The sequence below is a fragment of the Poeciliopsis prolifica genome, unplaced genomic scaffold, assembly GCF_027474105.1.
Source record: "Poeciliopsis prolifica strain line A6 unplaced genomic scaffold, Auburn_PproV2 SCAFFOLD042, whole genome shotgun sequence".
NCBI classification, from domain to species: Eukaryota; Metazoa; Chordata; class Actinopteri; order Cyprinodontiformes; family Poeciliidae; genus Poeciliopsis; species Poeciliopsis prolifica.
This window is the reverse complement of record NW_026562417.1, coordinates 1,382,870-1,399,236: the sequence shown is the minus strand read 5'-3', so window position 1 is coordinate 1,399,236 and position 16,367 is coordinate 1,382,870. Positions and strand designations below refer to the sequence as shown.

At 43.0% G+C, this 16,367-nt stretch overlaps 4 protein-coding genes across 4 annotated transcripts; 2 read left to right on the top strand and 2 right to left on the bottom strand.

Moving 5' to 3' along the window:
- Positions 1–284: 284 nt before the first annotated feature.
- alg10 (ALG10 alpha-1,2-mannosyltransferase) lies at positions 285–5,157 on the bottom strand. Its single transcript, XM_055055768.1, has 3 exons — positions 4,726–5,157; positions 2,922–3,119; positions 285–2,835 (listed from the first exon to the last, which is right to left on the bottom strand). The coding sequence occupies exons 1-3, from the start codon at positions 4,888–4,890 to the stop codon at positions 1,774–1,776; spliced, it is 1,425 nt and encodes a 474-aa protein (XP_054911743.1). The 5' UTR covers positions 4,891–5,157; the 3' UTR covers positions 285–1,773.
- Positions 5,158–5,902: 745 nt separating this feature from the next.
- tprkb (Tp53rk binding protein) lies at positions 5,903–7,529 on the top strand. Its single transcript, XM_055055696.1, has 4 exons — positions 5,903–6,167; positions 6,256–6,378; positions 6,617–6,793; positions 7,061–7,529. The coding sequence occupies exons 1-4, from the start codon at positions 6,027–6,029 to the stop codon at positions 7,145–7,147; spliced, it is 528 nt and encodes a 175-aa protein (XP_054911671.1). The 5' UTR covers positions 5,903–6,026; the 3' UTR covers positions 7,148–7,529.
- An 89-nt stretch (positions 7,530–7,618) lies between these two features.
- Positions 7,619–11,034, bottom strand: srr (serine racemase). Its single transcript, XM_055055609.1, has 7 exons — positions 10,905–11,034; positions 10,279–10,456; positions 10,006–10,187; positions 9,789–9,919; positions 9,481–9,629; positions 9,294–9,383; positions 7,619–8,235 (listed from the first exon to the last, which is right to left on the bottom strand). Exons 2-7 carry the CDS (start codon positions 10,454–10,456, stop codon positions 7,994–7,996), a joined length of 972 nt encoding a protein of 323 aa, XP_054911584.1. The 5' UTR covers positions 10,905–11,034; the 3' UTR covers positions 7,619–7,993.
- A 16-nt stretch (positions 11,035–11,050) lies between these two features.
- On the top strand, positions 11,051–16,083 carry trmu (tRNA 5-methylaminomethyl-2-thiouridylate methyltransferase). Its single transcript, XM_055055612.1, has 11 exons — positions 11,051–11,263; positions 11,402–11,567; positions 11,654–11,760; positions 12,322–12,444; positions 12,562–12,734; positions 12,821–12,874; positions 12,984–13,050; positions 13,135–13,235; positions 13,943–14,087; positions 14,167–14,249; positions 14,346–16,083. Exons 1-11 carry the CDS (start codon positions 11,167–11,169, stop codon positions 14,493–14,495), a joined length of 1,266 nt encoding a protein of 421 aa, XP_054911587.1. The 5' UTR covers positions 11,051–11,166; the 3' UTR covers positions 14,496–16,083.
- Positions 16,084–16,367: the final 284 nt, after the last annotated feature.

The following is a 16,367-nucleotide window of genomic DNA, read 5'->3' as shown; positions in this document are numbered from 1 at the left end:
AGTTTTGCCACAGTTTGGTTTGTTCTAACACGTTTTATTCAAAGTTGTATCACAAAGAGAAGGAATGGCTAGAGCGGACCTGGACACAAAAATATCCAGAGGAAAAAAAAAAAGTTTCAAAATAATGTGAAGCAGAGTTAAGTTGTACAATACCAGACAAGTGGAAGCAGTGGAAGCAGCACCGTTTGGAAAGATGGCGATCTGATCTCGAAGCAGGCGTTTTTACTGAAACCGTTGCGTGTCGCTGTGTGGGTTTACGAAGCTAAACTGACTAGAAACAGAGGTAGAAAAACGACATCGGGTTTTATATTCTATCACAGACAGATGTTGGTAAAACCGGAACTAGCAAAGCTAATCACATGTATGCAAATTAGCAAAGACAAAAACATCAAAGCACCAAAACAAAAACAGAAAAAACAAAAACAAAAAAAACCAACTAAACACACAACCCCGGGTAAATTTATTGTTTAGCTCCAGTGGATATTCATGACTTTTGATAATGTAAGAACTACAGTAGTTATGGAAACCATTTCTATCCTCCTGTAATCAAGCTAACACTCCCGCTAACATAAAATTTTGAACATCAATGTTCTTCGTTTGGCAAAAAAAAAGAAAAAAAGAAGACATTTTTGGTCTCTTCATTCGGCTTTGGGTCAGTTCACCCCTTCACTAATTCGTACCCACGTTTTACCACCACTGACTAAAGTAGAATCCTAAACAAGGACAGAAAAGTAGCAAACATCACTTGAGACTTATTGTTCCATGATTGAATGTAGATTTAAACAGCAGAATTTGTCTTTCTTGGTTGAAGTAGGAATCTTCTTTCTGCCAGCTGACCCTGCAGTGTGCAGCAACATCTTGGAAATGAGCAGCACTGTATTATTCTACCCTCTTTCTCTTTAATACGACTGGTTATCGGCTACCAAGCAATGTGGTGGAACACATGAAGGGCTACAGATCATCTGCTGTGTGAATTAGTACAAAAGATTTCCAGTCAGGGATATGACGAATCGTTGCTAAGAAACGTCACATGGCTTAATTTTGTGCCTAAAAATACCGAAAACAAACAAAGAAAAGAGTGTCCAAAAGGACGATATGATGAATGTGGGAAATAACCAGCAGCTGTCATCACATTTACAGCTCAAGTTAGCAGTTTCTTTAGAGATGATTCCTACTTGTTTTCTACTTCAAAACTCCAAACTTCTCAAGTCTCAAATGAATGTTGGAGTACATAATATTTGAGTTGTATTTTCTGTACCATTGGGACACTATACAATGCTGAAGTTGGTGTCCCTGAAGTTTGGCAGGGATATTTTGTGCGTTTCCTGACATCTGGAAACTTTTAGATTAGCTATATCTCAGAATCTTATCAAATTTGGACTGGATTATTGTATGCTAAATACAGAACCTCTAAGGCCTTGTTTGTGATCTATGATACGTTCACTGCCTTTTAAGATTCTGAAATTTTAGATGCTGTTTAGGAAACTTCCTTAATGACCTTCACTTCTTCCATTTACAGTAAAAGAATGAATGGGTGCAAGAAGGAAATGCACAGATTTTGCTATAAAAAAGCTTCTCCAGATGGAACACGTTCTCCCAGACTACTGCGACAATATGTTCACAATAGTCTCTGTTGATGTCAGTCAGCTTTTCTTGGAATGAGGCTCAGAAATGTGGGCGTACAATAATTGATTTAACTGATTGATTTTTATTGAGTTTCTAATGCCTGATACTGGTAACCATTTGCTGGTTTTTCTGGTTCCAGATGCCTCCTCACCACATGAACCTCTGCGTGGCCAGGCTCAGTGGCCAGGAGAAGCTCTTGGCGACGAACAGGTAAATGGTGACGGCATTCACGACTGTGTACAGCAGAAACTCGCCGGTGAGCCGTGAAAGAGGCGGGAGAGGCATGTGGAGGCGATAAATCAGGTACGGGATGATAAAGTACCTGAATTCCAGGAGCTCTTGGGGAATTGTGGTTAAGGCGAGACACATCATGTAGGCCAGGGTCATAAAGAAAGAGCGGGACTTTAAGGTCTCTAGGAAGTTCCACCCGGTGAAAATGTAAGCCGGTACTAGCAGTAAGCGGACATGCGGGTGCTTCTGGTAGATCCTTTTCCAGATGTAGAAGGTGTAATGGCGGTTATCAGCCAGGAGGTACCTGTGGACGTAAGTGAACTTCCAAACCAAAAGCAAGGAGACAATGGTGATGACGAAGAAGAACAAAGGATGCCTCCTCAGGGCGTGGCTGAAGCGGAGGGTTCGGTGGCTGCATACCGATACCGGGAGGGAGAACAAGTAGGTGAAGGAGAAAAAGTAGAAGATCTGAGGGAAGTTGAAGGTGACTTGGTGGCTCATCCGGTCACCCATCACTATCCCCTCGTTCAACAACACGAATACTACGAAACCCACTGCCACCATGACATAAGGCCAGGTCACCTGCAACACTGCCTTGACGTTTTCAGGCGTGGTGAAGAAGTCCATGAAGAACATAATCACTTTCTTCACTCCTTCAGACGTCAAAGGCACCCGGACGGCGGGGGGCCTCTCGTCCCTCTTCTTTATGTACTCCGTCCTCCAGACATCGTCCATCTTGGCAGCCACCAATGTGCCGGCGCAAAACCCCACCCAGACGATGTTGGTCTGGCGGAAGAGCACGGCGCAGATGCCGAGCAGCGCCGAGACCTTGTGGCAGCCGTACAGCGTCATGAGGTACGCGAAGAGGATGAAGAAGGTGGATCCGGCGTCCGTGTAGTAAAGGAAGGTGAAGAAGTAAAGCACGGGGAAGGTGGACATAGCTGCTGCGCAGAGGATTCGCCGAAACATCAGCCGTGCCTGAAGAAGAGGTAACATGGCATTAGAGAAAAAATGACAACCTTTCTTCCCTCTTTCCCTCCCTCGTTGTGGTGAGGCAGCCTTACCGTGTCCCTCTGGTGCAGCTTGCTTATGAGCAGGTACAACAGGTAGAAGTTCCCGGAGTTAAAGAGCACGTTGGTGAAGCGCAGCATGGCCGTGGAACACATCATGCCACCCGTCATTTTGGCGGCCCACGCCATCGGCTTAATGATGCCCACTGAGACGAGGTAGAGGCCCGGGGGGGTGGTGATCATGGGGTCCCACTGATGACACCGGAGATGAACATCATCACCATCAGAGATCTCTCACTTCAAGGAGCTTTCTTTTAAATCATCTGGATCTGGTTGTCCTAAACTTATGTCACCCCCTTGAGGGAGCCCCAGGCAGTTAACGGCAAAATTATTTAACCAAACACGTTGAAGCAGTTGGCTATGACTTATGAGTTCTAATGAGAATTAAGTCATAATATTACTTGAATAAAGCTGTATAAGAGTAAGTTAAAACTAATATTACAAAGTAGAAACAATACTAGAATAAACTCATATTAATAAAGTCATAATAATGTGGGAATAGCTGTATGATAGTCATTATAAGTCGTAATAATACAAGAATAAGCTCATATTACCAGAACAGTCAAAATAATTTTATGAGAATAAAGTTGCGAAATCACAAGAAAAATGTGATATGACAATAAGGTGTAAGTAATACAAGGACAAACTGATAATATTAGCAGAATAAAGTCACAAAATTTGAAGCCTGAGATGATTTTTTTTTATGACGGCTCCTAAACAAAAAATTAATTGTTCTTGTGAGGTTTTACTTTAGTATTGGTTTGAAATGCTGACATGTTCATCTTTTCATAAATCGCAATCAACTTATTATCAGTAGTAATACTTTGAGACAATTTGAAAAAGACGGGAGTCTACTTGAAGATAACAAATAATAATCACAGACTAGACGAGCTGGTCATGTCAGAAGTGGATAACTATTTTTTTAAAAAGTACATAAAACACGATCTGAGCTGCTTTGGTGCTTCTAGACTTGGATAGTTGGCAGCAATTGACCCAACCGTGAATTCCTTTATTCAGTAGGACAATTATCTACAGCAAGGCACGTCAACAAGTCTGCTTATTAATAATAATAATAATAATAATAGAGTCAAAGGCTGGACTCAAATCCAATTTGAATGCTATAGGTGTGACCTTTAGCAGGCTGGCAATGTCTAAAGAAAACAGAGTGGTTGAATGAAAACAATTCTGCAAATAAGAAAGGTCAAACACTGATTGCCAGCTATTGGAAATGCTTCAAGCTGATGATGATTTGATGATGAAAAAATTAACTTGTGTGTGTGCAGCACAGATGTAAACGGCGTTAGCAGCTATATAGCCAAAGCAAACGCCACAACACGCCGTCTAGTTTAGAAGCCCTTAACTGTCACGATGCCTCTGTGTTGACTTCCATGATAGTGTTTCTTTTGGGGGGGATGTGACGGTTTTAAACCGTTAAAGCGTATTTCACGCCCCCTTGTGGTCACCTTAGGAAACAAAGTCTTGCATCCTGATCTGAGCTGGGAAATCCTCCTTTAAAATATCCAGAGGGGGGCGTGGCAGCCAGATGTTTATTAAAACAGTTGTTTTGTTTTGGGTTCCCCCTTCCTCCGCATACATGGCAGACAAATCTGAACTTACTCGTGAGCTCGTGATGTGAGGTTTTAAAAGATTGAGCTCACAACCTCTGCTATAATGCCTTCATGTGTGACTGCTACTGAGATTAGAGCGTCCACAAGCTGTCGTGTCATTCTGGCCGCATCACAAAAGCCCTGCTTAATCCGTTACACCGCGATGGACCCGTACACAAACGGACGGTTACCTCATTGAATTTCCCCCTGCAGTATCTCTGAGCCTGCGGGACGTGGAAGATCTCGTCCATGTAGGGATCCCGCTGAACCCGCGCCACTTTGTAGAACAGCAGGCAGGACACCAAGAAGTTGACGCTGCACAGAGCTGAGAAGACGTAGACTTCGAGTTTCTCCATGTTTCCCACCCGCTGCCGCAACGACACACGACGAAACAGTCACTTTGGTCAAACACTAACTGTTAGACTCGTGTATACCGCGCATAGCGACCACACGCTCGGATTAAAGCTGGTACGTTCCCCAAATTCAGAGCGAAAATGGCTGAAAATGACATAAAAAAAATAAAGAAAAAAAAACGAGGAGTTTGGATTCCCAACAGCTGGATATCCGCCCTAGAATCGAGCTCGGGTGGAAACACTTTCACAACCATTCGGTCCGGCTGCCTCGCGCTTAGCGCGACGTCGACGCCACATTGCGAGTGGATGCAGCATGACGTTGCGTAAAATTAAGAGTGGCGTTACTTCGGTATGAACTGACGTAAATAGTAATAAAACATTCACTAAAGTACAAGTAAGATATCGTCTGGCTAATTTGTAAAAAGAAAAAAAAACTTTCTATCGCATAGATACAAATATAAATCTGTAAAAATTCTGGAATAAAAACAAAATGTATAACATAAAAGCAAAATCAAAAGTTCAGACGAAGCAAATCGTTTCAAAACTAAATTTTGTTAGCATGTAATAAAGCGTCGTAAACCACTGCAGTATCTGCATTTGAGCAATGTAATAGTGATATTTATATTCAGTATGGCGGATTTGGTTAAAAATATTTTTTTCTTCTTGTAAACATTTTACACAAAACTAGGTAACATGCAGTTTAAATAATATCAGTAAGAAAATAGAATGCAGTGGCTATGGTTTGGGTTGCGTTTTAATATATCTGTATTAAAATTATCAAATTTACCTTTTTGATGTTTTATTTATTTTTTTAAATTTCATGTGTCGTTACGACAAGGCATTAAGCAAGTGCGGTCTCTTCTACACGTTTGTGGCACCAAACACTTATTTTTGCACTAAACACTTATTTTTGCACTACATAAAAATATTAAAACGTATTTATGTTGTGTAACTTATTGTACGAGTTTGTATTATTATGTAGTCATATGTAATAGGTGTTTTCCGCTCACGATATTTAGTTCCGAGCTGTGTCACCGTATTATGGTTCCCCCATCATGTGTCGAACGTGAAGAAGCGGTAGTTCTTATTCGGCAGCAGGTAAAAGTCGCTTAATTCGCGCACACATGTAGATTGTCAGCATGAAACTGACGCAAACGCTGGAGCTTTACCCCGACACCAGAGTGACGCAAGCGCTTTTTAAAGGCGTGAGAAACGCGGCAGAACTGAGACAGAAGGCGGTGGAGGGCAAAATAAACGGCGCCCTCATCAACCCGACGATGGTGAGCCACGTTTACGTCACTGTTGCTTTTAATTCTGTCATCATGTTCGACTCGTGCTACATACTTATCCTTTCGTGTGCATTTCCAGCTGGTGGATCCTTTCCAAGTGCTGGTGGCCGCCAACAAAGCCTTTCATTTACGCTCCATTGGGAACATGAAGACCAGAAGTCTCAACTCGGAAATCATTTTCAGCCTGTCGCCGACTAACAATGTGCGTAGGTTTCAACTAAGATGTCCACCTGAACTTGAATTCGTACCAACTTTGTCTCATCAGTGCAGTTCAATGGACATTTGTGGACCAACACATGTTGCATGTTGTTGTAAAAAGTGTCCTGTAAAGCATCAGTTACCTACACTGTTTAGTTGTGATGCAACAACAGTCTGTTGCATTACTGTGTTGCGTTTCGTTTTCCCAGCCTTTGTTCAACGTCTTTACTCCATCGATGCAGATCTCGGAGGCCTTCAAGAGGTTTGGGCTCTCCGACAGGGACGTCTCGGTCCTGGTGGTGGTTGTTCACGGCAAAGACGAGCTGCAGGCCGTGGAGGACATCACGGCCTTGGTGGACGGACAGCAGCTCCCGGTGGACCAGGTTTCCTCACTGTCAGACTTGGAAAAGATCCGAAAGGTAATCGGATCACGGCGCGTTTTCAGAGGCTCACCAACTGGATTTAGAGCACATGTCTCAGATGAATTAAGTTACAGCTGTAAATGCTTTATATATGCACTTTTAGGGTTAGGGTTAGGGAAACCACAAATTGGACACACAAGCTTGGATTTATTGTGCGTGGTCCTGTCCGGTCGAGATTTTCAGAGCAGCTCCTGCTTGTTACTTCAGCCGGAAAATGCTCCAGTGTGTCCTGAACGTGTTTGCTCCTTTTTGTCTCCGTTACAGCTGTACAAAGTCACGCCTCAGGAGGAGACGTGCGGCGGTCTGCTGGACGCCGTCGTATGTAGAATGGCTATAAAAGACGTCATGTAGGCCCTGAAGACACAACAGCGACACGGGATTGAAAATCTGCCCTTTTCAGCACAAAAATGTCTTTATGGTTATTTTTTTATGTTTTCAGCAGTGTTTATGACTGCGTACTCTCCTGGGTTCAGTAAGTTATGTCACAGTTCACTCGTTATTCAGTTCTGTTTTCTGGAACCAGTTTGGGGGGAAATTTAAATATGAAATCATTAAAAATGATTCTGTTTCTAGTCTTTTGTTACATCCTTTAAGGACGTCTTTTGTCCTTTCATGTTGATGTGAAAAGATGAAACGTCTCCGGGTACATTTTGATATTCCGCAATCATGCCTAGCTCAATGTGTCTTGCTTTAGATACACAAAAAGAAAAATTAGCCTCTCTTTAATTACTTCCATCTGTCTATTTTTAATTTTTTTTTCCACGGGTTCCATATTTAAAGGTTATTGCTGCCGGATCATGCACTCCGATTGAGCCGGCCAAACAAAGTACAGAATATCTTTAACGTTTTTATATTTTGTATTTATTTTGAATCTTGCATTTATTGACTTTGCATTCAGAAGCAGAATTACTCCACAAAAGCTAAAAAAAAACCAACTACTGTCTGCGTATTTTGAACTTGCTTGAAGCCCAAATGTCTAGAAAAATCTCTTAATATTCAGATTCGGTGGCTACTCAGTGAAAAGTCACTTCATAAATTCAACCAAGCTAATTTTGTCAACAGCTACATTTGCTATAAATTTATGGTGCTGGTTTTCAGTGTTAGTTCCAAGATTAGTGTTAAAACATCCAAAACGTTTTCCTTTTGAATTGGGTGAAAAATTGTTAAGGAACGCTTTCAGATTCATCCAGGTGCGTTTCAGTCCGGGAAGTTGGCCAGCTCGTCTTTCCCGACGTTCCCTCCGCTGAGAACGCACACAACGGTTTTCCCCTCCAGGTCGGGTATCTTGTCGTTGACGAGCGCGGCGAAGGCGGCGGAACCCGACGGCTCCACCACCAGTCCGGCCCGGTAGAGGGCGGAGACGGCCGCCTTGATCTGGTCGTCGCTCACCAGGACGATCTGCTCCACGTAGAGCCGACACAGGTCAAAGGGCAGCCGGCCTGCGGAGCGGAGCAGAGCAGAGCGGCGCCGCGGTTAAGACATCACGTCCAACGCATCGTCTGGCTCAAGGTTTCTACCTAGTCTGGAGTTGGTTTTTAGTATTTTCCTGGTCTGGTTAGATGTGGAAAGAGAAAATAGGAAGATGGAAAAATGTTTTTTTTTTAATCCAGTCGTCTAAATGATGTCTTTCTTTTACAAAAATATACTGCTTCTCAGTACTGGCGACTGGATAGGATTTGTTTTTCCTATCCTTTTACCCTTTTCTACTTCATTGTGTCAGTCCGTCTGCCCACCATCGTATCACTCTTCATTTCATTCTACAGTCTTGGTTTTTGTTCTTTCACTACTTTGCTCCTCACTTCCCTTTTTGTTTTTTTCCTTCCACCCTTAGTAGTTGTCTCCTACATTTCATCCTTGTTCCTTCCATCCTTTGTTTGTTACTTTCTTATGTTTTTCTGTTCTTATGTCATTTGCATAAGACATAAGAACCTTCTACATTGCATTTCTCCTTTCCATTCATTGTTTCCTTCCTTCCTGTCGTTTTCTGTTTTTTTTTTTCTTGTACTTTTCTTTTTTCTCTCTGGACTTCCTGTTATCTCTCTCTCTCCTCCTTCCTCCTGTCTTTTTTACTTCCTCATGTGCCAGTTCCTTCTTTGCTTTTCTTTTTTAATTTTCACGCCTGTGTCCTTCCTCTAGTTCTGTTTGGGTACTTCCGCTTTTGCTTCCAGTCTTTTCTCCCTTTCTTATTTATCCGCACACGCGATAATGAGGCTAAACGCTTCAAAAATCTGGAACAGTCTAGAGTTTCACATGAGAAATATGTAAAACTCTACTGGCTGGACCAAATTTTATTGTGAAGCATCGAACTAACGCGCTCCTTTAAAGATGAGAGGCTGCATGGATTAAAAAAAGAAAAAACAAAAAAAACATGGATTTTATTTCAAGGTTTTTGGGTGTAAAATGACTAAGCTTGATGAGTCCGTGTGATGGGAAAACCTTTGGAAAGGGGAACTTTTCCACATTCAGTTGCCACATGCTAACATAGAGGAGGACTAACCTGCAGAAGGAGGTGCAAGGCCAGAGGCGATGCTGTGTGTATCCATCCACACCGGCTTCTTCTCAATAAAGCTTCGGTACATCGTACAGGCTGGTGGCAAACACACACACAGACACTCGGTATAATCAAACTCTACGCCGGTGATCTGTTTCTGCACTTAAGCGGCCATTTTTAAGTCTTTCTTCACCTCCTTCTGGTTCCACGCCATAGATCCTTGTTGCGTCGCACCCCGACAGCTTGATGGCGGCAGCCACCCCGGCGAGCAGGCCGCCCCCACCGCAGCAGACCACCACCACGTCTGGGTCCGGCACCGCCTCCAGCACCTCCAGGCCCAGGCTGCGCCACACGCACAGATTCTCGTTTTAGAAATGAGAGTCTGTTGAAAACCACGTGTCCATTTCCTTCCACCTGGCTAAATTTTTTTGCTCAATTGAAATAAATGTAGAGTTTTTTGGGGGGGGGAGGGTGGCAGGGTTTTGCTTAAGTTAGGAGAACCTGGCGTGTCCGGCTATTAGATCTAGGTCATCGTAGGAGTGCAGGAAGGTCATGTTGTCCTCCTGAATGCACCGCTTCACCGCGCTCATCAGAGAGGTCGTGGGAACTCGCTCTACTTCCACCCCAAAAGTCTGAGGGATAAATTCAGAAATGGAGCCCTTTACAACCTTTATATCAGGTATGATGGAGCATTTCATTTATCGTTTTTCAGTTCGACCTGGATAAGGGTGGCTCTGGACTGCGGGGCCGTTTCTGGCATAACCACCTTCCCCTTGGAGCCGTAGTGTTTCGAGGCGTAGGCGAAGGACTTCCCATAGTTCCCCGCTGACATGGTCACAAAATGGCCACCGCTCGGTCTTCTGGAGAATTGATTGGCCACTCCTCTGATTTTAAAGGACCCTGTGGATCATAAACGAGGACAATCAAGTGGGTGAGGGGGAGGAGGAGATTCAGACATGAGGCAATGAGAGAGTGCAGCTCCCCCACTGACCGGTTCTCTGCATGTTTTCCAGCTTGAGGTGGATGTTGCAGCTGACGCTCAATGGCAGTGTGGTCTGGTACCAGGGGATCATGGGGGTGTTGATGACACCCAGGGGGCTGTTCCTCACCGTCTCCCTGGCTTCTCTCAGCAGATCCAGGGTGATGGCGTCCGCAGACACGTTGCTCATCTGCAGAGACCACGAAAACAGGCGCGACGTACTTTAAAAAAATTCAACCTGGTATTACTGAACTTCATTTTGACGTTTTTAGTATTTTCATTTATGTGTTAGTAATTTCTTATGCGTTATATTTTGTTTGTCCACTTATTTTTTTACTTCCTCACTAACTCATCCTCACTAGTAAATTATTTTATTTGTCTGTTTTTATGTTATTTACTTAACATTTCCAGCATGCCTGTTTGCATGGAAAGTGCAAATAAACCCTGGTTGACTGATCTATTATAAACTTATGGTTTGCAAAAAAAAAATGTTGCAAACATAAAAAAAAACTTCTTGTTCTGGATACTTTCAAACAATGAATCCAAGAACAGAAATTGATTTACAGATCTCACTTTGAAAAAAACATCTAAAATAAGCAAATGCTTTGCGCAGTAAGTTCGGCATCCTTTACACTTACCTTATATTGCGAATATTAGTTGTTATTTCGTTCTGCAAACGTCATGTCTCGATGCGTGGACGCTGGACGGTTGTTTTCTTTTTTTTGTTTGTTTTTCCTGCCCCGGTCCCTGTTGTCCCTGTTCTGACCGGAACTAAGACGCCGGACGTAATTTCGCGACGGACCCGAACATGTAGAAAGGCGTTAGCTCGCGTTTTTTCTTAATAGTTACGCAAGTTTCAAATGAGTAAAGTTGTAAGTATAAAGTGTTACTGGAAACGACATGGGGCTTGTAAGACACGTCGTGTGCGCCATGTCGGGAGGCGTCGACAGCTCTGTGGCGGCGCTGCTACTAAGAGAAGAGGTGAGACATTCTTGGGGTGGGGGACTAAACGGTTTAAAACACCTCAGTTACCCCCCAAAGTATCCGTGTGCTTGTTTCCTTGCCGCAAACTCGGCAGACGGTCGTCTGTTGTTCCTAAATGTGCTTCTTGTTTTGCGTGTCTGCCACTCGGAAGGCTACAGCGTGACGGGGGTGTTCATGAAGAACTGGGACTCTCTGGACGAGAGCGGAGCCTGCAGCACAGAGAGGGATTGTGACGACGCCTACAGAGTGTGCCAGACACTGGACATCCCTTTCCACCAGGTGTCCTATGTCAAAGAGTACTGGCACGACGTGTTTAGGTGCCCCGCTCGCCCTCGAAAGAAACCTTTCGCGGCCGATGTGACCCACGTTCCTGAGTCACAGTTGTCCCCCAATGTGTTTGCAGCAACCTGCTGAAAGAATACGAGAAGGGCAGGACCCCAAACCCCGACATACTCTGCAACAAACACATCAAGTTCAACCATTTCCACAAGTATGCCATCCACACTTTAGGTAGGTATGCATTTAGAATAACTTATTTTGAGTCTTTATGGCTTTTCAAGAATCTACTAATTACTAGAATATAGAATATGCCTATATTCTATTATAAATGTCCAGGTTTTTATATGAATAATCTACTGGGGAGCTAATAACGTGTATTATTTCTAAACCACTGCGTTCACTTGCTCATACTGCAAAATAGCAAATAAGTTTAAGATGTTAATAAGACTGTTATTATTTGAAAGCCCAGTTTATTCATTTGTTGGTTTGAGGTTTTTTTTTTTGTTCTGTTTAATTTATATTTTCAGTGCAGTGGTGGTGTAAATGCTTACTAACAACTAAAAGGATAGGTGTTACTTTGTTTGTATGAAGACAATGCAGTTTTTGGCCATGTTAGATCACTTTTATGTCATGTATGGAGTCCTAATATCCTGCTGAAATACCCAGTGAGGATCCAGTCTCTCCTTACTGCTTGATGATGCAATAGGTTTTCACAAAGGCCTTCTTCTGATTGGCTGACAACCTGCACGAGTTGCTTTGCGAGTAAACTGGGGCGCTTTGCTCGTGTTTCAGGTGCTGATGCCATGGCGACCGGTCATTACGCTAGGACATCCCAGGAAGATGAGGAAGTTTTCCAGCAGTCGCACGCGACCCGACCCGCCACGCTGTTCAGGGATCGATTCGAGATCAGAAACCGTAAGCGTTCGACTCCGTTTTCAGACAAACCCAGCAGATTTGTTCTTATCCAACACACTGTAACTCTCCAGTACTATTTTTTGTTTTTGTTTTTCTTTCCCCCTGTCTTCCCTTCAGCCGTGAAGTTGTGCAAAGGAGCCGACCTGGTCAAAGACCAGACTTTCTTCCTCAGCCAGATTTCGCAGGATGCCTTACGGCAAACCCTCTTCCCACTGGCTGGACTCACCAAGGAGTTTGTGAAAAAGATGGCTACTCAAGCAGGATTTCACCATGTGTTAAAAAAGAAAGAGGTATAAGGAAAAAAAGACGTGTCCGATAAGTCATTGAGCTCTACTTGTTATATTCAGTCTGAACCGTTAGACCTCTATTCTGACAGAGCATGGGCATTTGCTTCATTGGAGAGAGAAATTTTGAAAACTTCATTTTAGAGGTGAGATGCAAGGCTTTTTTCCCCCCTTTGTTTTGTTCTATGTTTCTGTTTTCTAACAAATATTTGGTGAAAAAGTGACAATCTGCCACAGTTTTGCTTTTCCCGTCAGTATCTGGAGCCGAAACCTGGGAACTTTGTGTCTATTGAGGACGGGACGGTGAAAGGAACGCATAAAGGTCTGATTATCACAGTTATTATGCAAAGCCTTTGCATTAAAAATGTCTTAGCGTTCTTGTCTCCTGCTTGTGGTTCTTGTACAGGTTGGTTTACGCTGACCCTGGGCCAGCGGGCGAGGATAGGTGGCCAGAAGGATGCCTGGTTTGTGGTGGATAAAGATATTGTCACCGGCGATGTGTTTGTGGTGAGAACAGCTTTTTTTTTTACCTCAGTTTTAAGGAATTGTACTCAGATTTTATGTGACAGCCCTACAGCTGGATGATATGTCTGAAAAATGCATCACAATATAAGTGTTTTGTCGCTAGGTGACCCAAATAGTGAATAAGTTGATGCTGCCAGGCGTTTCTTTGCTAAACATGAGAGGTTGAGTCTTTTCTCTGACTACATCCCCCAGAATGCTGTTCGTTTCCGGATCAGAATTCAGTGAAATTATTGAATATTCTATTAGAATTGTATTACCTATGATTTTGATCATTTGCAATGAATGTAGTTATTGATCTATTATGAATGGGGATTTGCTTCAGCCTAGTTAGACCAAAACAAAAAATCATTGTAAACTTTTATCAAGATGCATCTACATGCCATAGTTTGTAGTTTGGCATACGTACCATTGCAATAAGGTATTAGTTTTACTAATGAAAGCAGCTGATTAGTGTCTCCAAAGCTCAAATAATGCTTAAACTACGACCCCAAATCGAACGCGAGTGGTGTTTGGTGTTTGTTTAATCATGTGACCATGATAGTGATGCAGCCAAGAAAGCAGTGGTGGTCGAAATAAACATAATACCGGTAAATATTGGTTATCCGTTACAGCAGCAACGTTGATATCTGCCAAAATGTTCACATTGGTGCATCGCCACAAAAACGTATACTAAACGCCTCCTGTTTCAGGCTCCGACCACCAATCACCCAGCTCTCTTCCGTGACACGGCGCGGACCGACCGCTTCCACTGGATCGCCTCGGACCCGCCCGCGGAGCTGGTCAGGACCCAGATGATGGAGTGCCACTTCCGCTTCATCCACCAGATGGCGCTCAGTGAGTCTGGCCGCCTCAGAGCAACTTACGGTGATGGCAAAGTGATGCAGACTCACTCTGGACGGTTCTTCCCCTGCAGTTCCCTGCACCGTGACTCTGAACATGGACGGGTCGGTGTGGATTTCTCTTTCTCAGCCGGTCAGAGCGCTGACGCCCGGACAGGTATCCAGTCAAGCTCTGCTCCAAGACTTTGCCTCCCATGTTGATTTTATTAGGGTAGGTCTTTAACTCCAGTCGCTGGCTCTGCCCCTGCCTCAGTTTGCAGTCCTCTACAAAGGCGACGAATGCCTGGGCAGCGGCAAGATCATCCAGCTGGGGCCCAGCGAATTCACGCTGCAGAAGGGACGCGAAAGGCTAGTGGCGAACCGGCAGCAGAACGATGAGCCGATCCCCGATCCAGCAGGCTGAGATCAGAGATCAGCACTCTGCGTGTGACCATCTTGGATCTGCCTGTCGGGTACATTAGGTAGCGCGAGGAGATGTTTATCGTGATTTTACTCAACAAAATCGGTTGAGTAAAAAGGATAAAACTGTAGGAGGAAAGGGTTAAGTTTTGCTGCTAGGTGCTTTGAGAAATCATCTGTATCCTTACATCAAAGTGGAGACATTATAGTAATAAGATGGTTTACTGAGGAAAAAATAATGGCTTTCTAGACCATACGCTACTACTGACTTCTTAAGGGACACAGACGGTCCACTTTATATTTATTCTAAAACTATATAATCCTGTGTAAATGTATGAAAAATGTGTAAAGTTATTTTCATAAAAGCATCATGAAGGAACCACAACTCAAAACAGTGAAGTCCTGCAAATTATTCGCCTATAAATAAGTCCAGCATTTTCGCATGGAGACCAGCCGTGTCGAATGCCTGCAGCGAAGCACGGCGGTGGCTTAGTGATGCTGGTGGGCTGAGACGCCTCCTCCGGATCTGGAGACTTGCTTCATGCAGAGGGCGCGATGGATCCCATCCTGGGAGGAAACCATCTCTGACTCGTCCCAGTTGGAGATGGTAGGATGCAGCCGTTTTGTTATTTTTAAATTTTTTTTACTTCACAGGAGGTCAGTGCCTTTCGGTCACTGAGTTGATTATGAACTCCTCTACATGATGTCGTGACGTTATGCGTCTTGAAATAGGTCATAAAGCAGAGCAGCTATCTGAAACCATATAGAACAAATAGCCATAAACCTTAAATAAAAACTTAAACCAAAATGTAATGAGAAAGGGAGGATCGGACAGAAAATTATCGCTTCAGCGTATTATCTGTTGAAAAGGTTTTAAAGCAATTAAACCTCGGGGTGTACTTAGTTTTTCCACCACTCGACTCTCTGTTTCTGTCCTCATCTCTCTTTGGTACCAAATGAAACGATGGAATCTGTTTGATGTTAATTAGGTTTGAAATGAGACACAGATCAGGATGTTTGTATTAAATGTTTTGATAAATCTGAAATGTAAATATCTGTCCTTTTTGGGTCTCGTATACGTTTTTGGTGTTTTAGAAAAAAAAAACTTCCAGTCAATTGGCATATAATGAGTGTTTTGAGTTTATAGTCTGCTCACTTTCATTGTGGCGTTTTTCTGGGATGTCACAGATGTAACAAATGAAACTCATAAAAACGACGCAATGAAACGAAATGTTTAATTAATAATGGTTCCTTTTCCGAAGATGTAAGTTATCCTGCTTGGAAACGAGCTGTCTTTGTTTTTTGTTTTTTTTCCCCTTTCTACTATTTGTAGTCCATCAAACCACAAGAGGGGGCTATGACACAAGATTCTCAACTGAAACTCTGGGTTTTACAAGAAAGCATTCAACTTTTACTGCAATTTTGCATGGTGGTGCCACTGATCCTGTGTTCTTGTTGGATTTTTACTTTTATTTATGTGTTTATTTTATTTTTGGATTTATTTGCAACACTGGCGTGGATAAAAGGTGTCCCCAACGCAGCAACAGACAATAAGTTCAAATAAAAATGCTAAATTGTGAGTCTTAACATAACTTGCTTACCTTTGTCATATCTTTTGAGTTTGAAATTATGGGAATCAGTTCTTTTGAAGTAATTAAAATGGATAGAAATGTTCATGTTTTGATACATTTCTACAACTTTTCCGTTGTGATTGCAATAATATTGTAAATTCTAAAACAAAGCAGAACTTTTTAACACTCTCCAGGCAGGTGTTGCAGATTTGCAACAACTTAGCCAGTCTTTGCAAGTGATTTGAGCCTGAGAGGGTTAAAAATGAAATTTTCTGTCATTTTAAACTTCTATCTAAAGTCCCGGA

Coding starts and splice junctions, on each gene's coding strand:
- alg10 (XM_055055768.1), bottom strand. CDS start 4,890: ATGGAGAAACTCGAAGTCTACGTCTTCTCAGCTCTGTGCAGCGTCAAC. Junction 3,120..4,725: donor GCAGGGGGAAATTCAATGAG/GTAACCGTCCGT, acceptor CGGTGTCATCAG/TGGGACCCCATGATCACCAC. Junction 2,836..2,921: donor AGCTGCACCAGAGGGACACG/GTAAGGCTGCCT, acceptor CCTCTTCTTCAG/GCACGGCTGATGTTTCGGCG.
- tprkb (XM_055055696.1), top strand. CDS start 6,027: ATGAAACTGACGCAAACGCTGGAGCTTTACCCCGACACCAGAGTGACG. Junction 6,168..6,255: donor CCCTCATCAACCCGACGATG/GTGAGCCACGTT, acceptor GTGCATTTCCAG/CTGGTGGATCCTTTCCAAGT. Junction 6,379..6,616: donor GCCTGTCGCCGACTAACAAT/GTGCGTAGGTTT, acceptor CCATCGATGCAG/ATCTCGGAGGCCTTCAAGAG.
- srr (XM_055055609.1), bottom strand. CDS start 10,456: ATGAGCAACGTGTCTGCGGACGCCATCACCCTGGATCTGCTGAGAGAA. Junction 9,920..10,005: donor CCAGAGCCACCCTTATCCAG/GTCGAACTGAAA, acceptor TTTATCCCTCAG/ACTTTTGGGGTGGAAGTAGA. Junction 9,630..9,788: donor CTAATAGCCGGACACGCCAG/GTTCTCCTAACT, acceptor CGTGTGGCGCAG/CCTGGGCCTGGAGGTGCTGG.
- trmu (XM_055055612.1), top strand. CDS start 11,167: ATGGGGCTTGTAAGACACGTCGTGTGCGCCATGTCGGGAGGCGTCGAC. Junction 11,761..12,321: donor GTATGCCATCCACACTTTAG/GTAGGTATGCAT, acceptor CTCGTGTTTCAG/GTGCTGATGCCATGGCGACC. Junction 12,445..12,561: donor TCGATTCGAGATCAGAAACC/GTAAGCGTTCGA, acceptor TCTTCCCTTCAG/CCGTGAAGTTGTGCAAAGGA.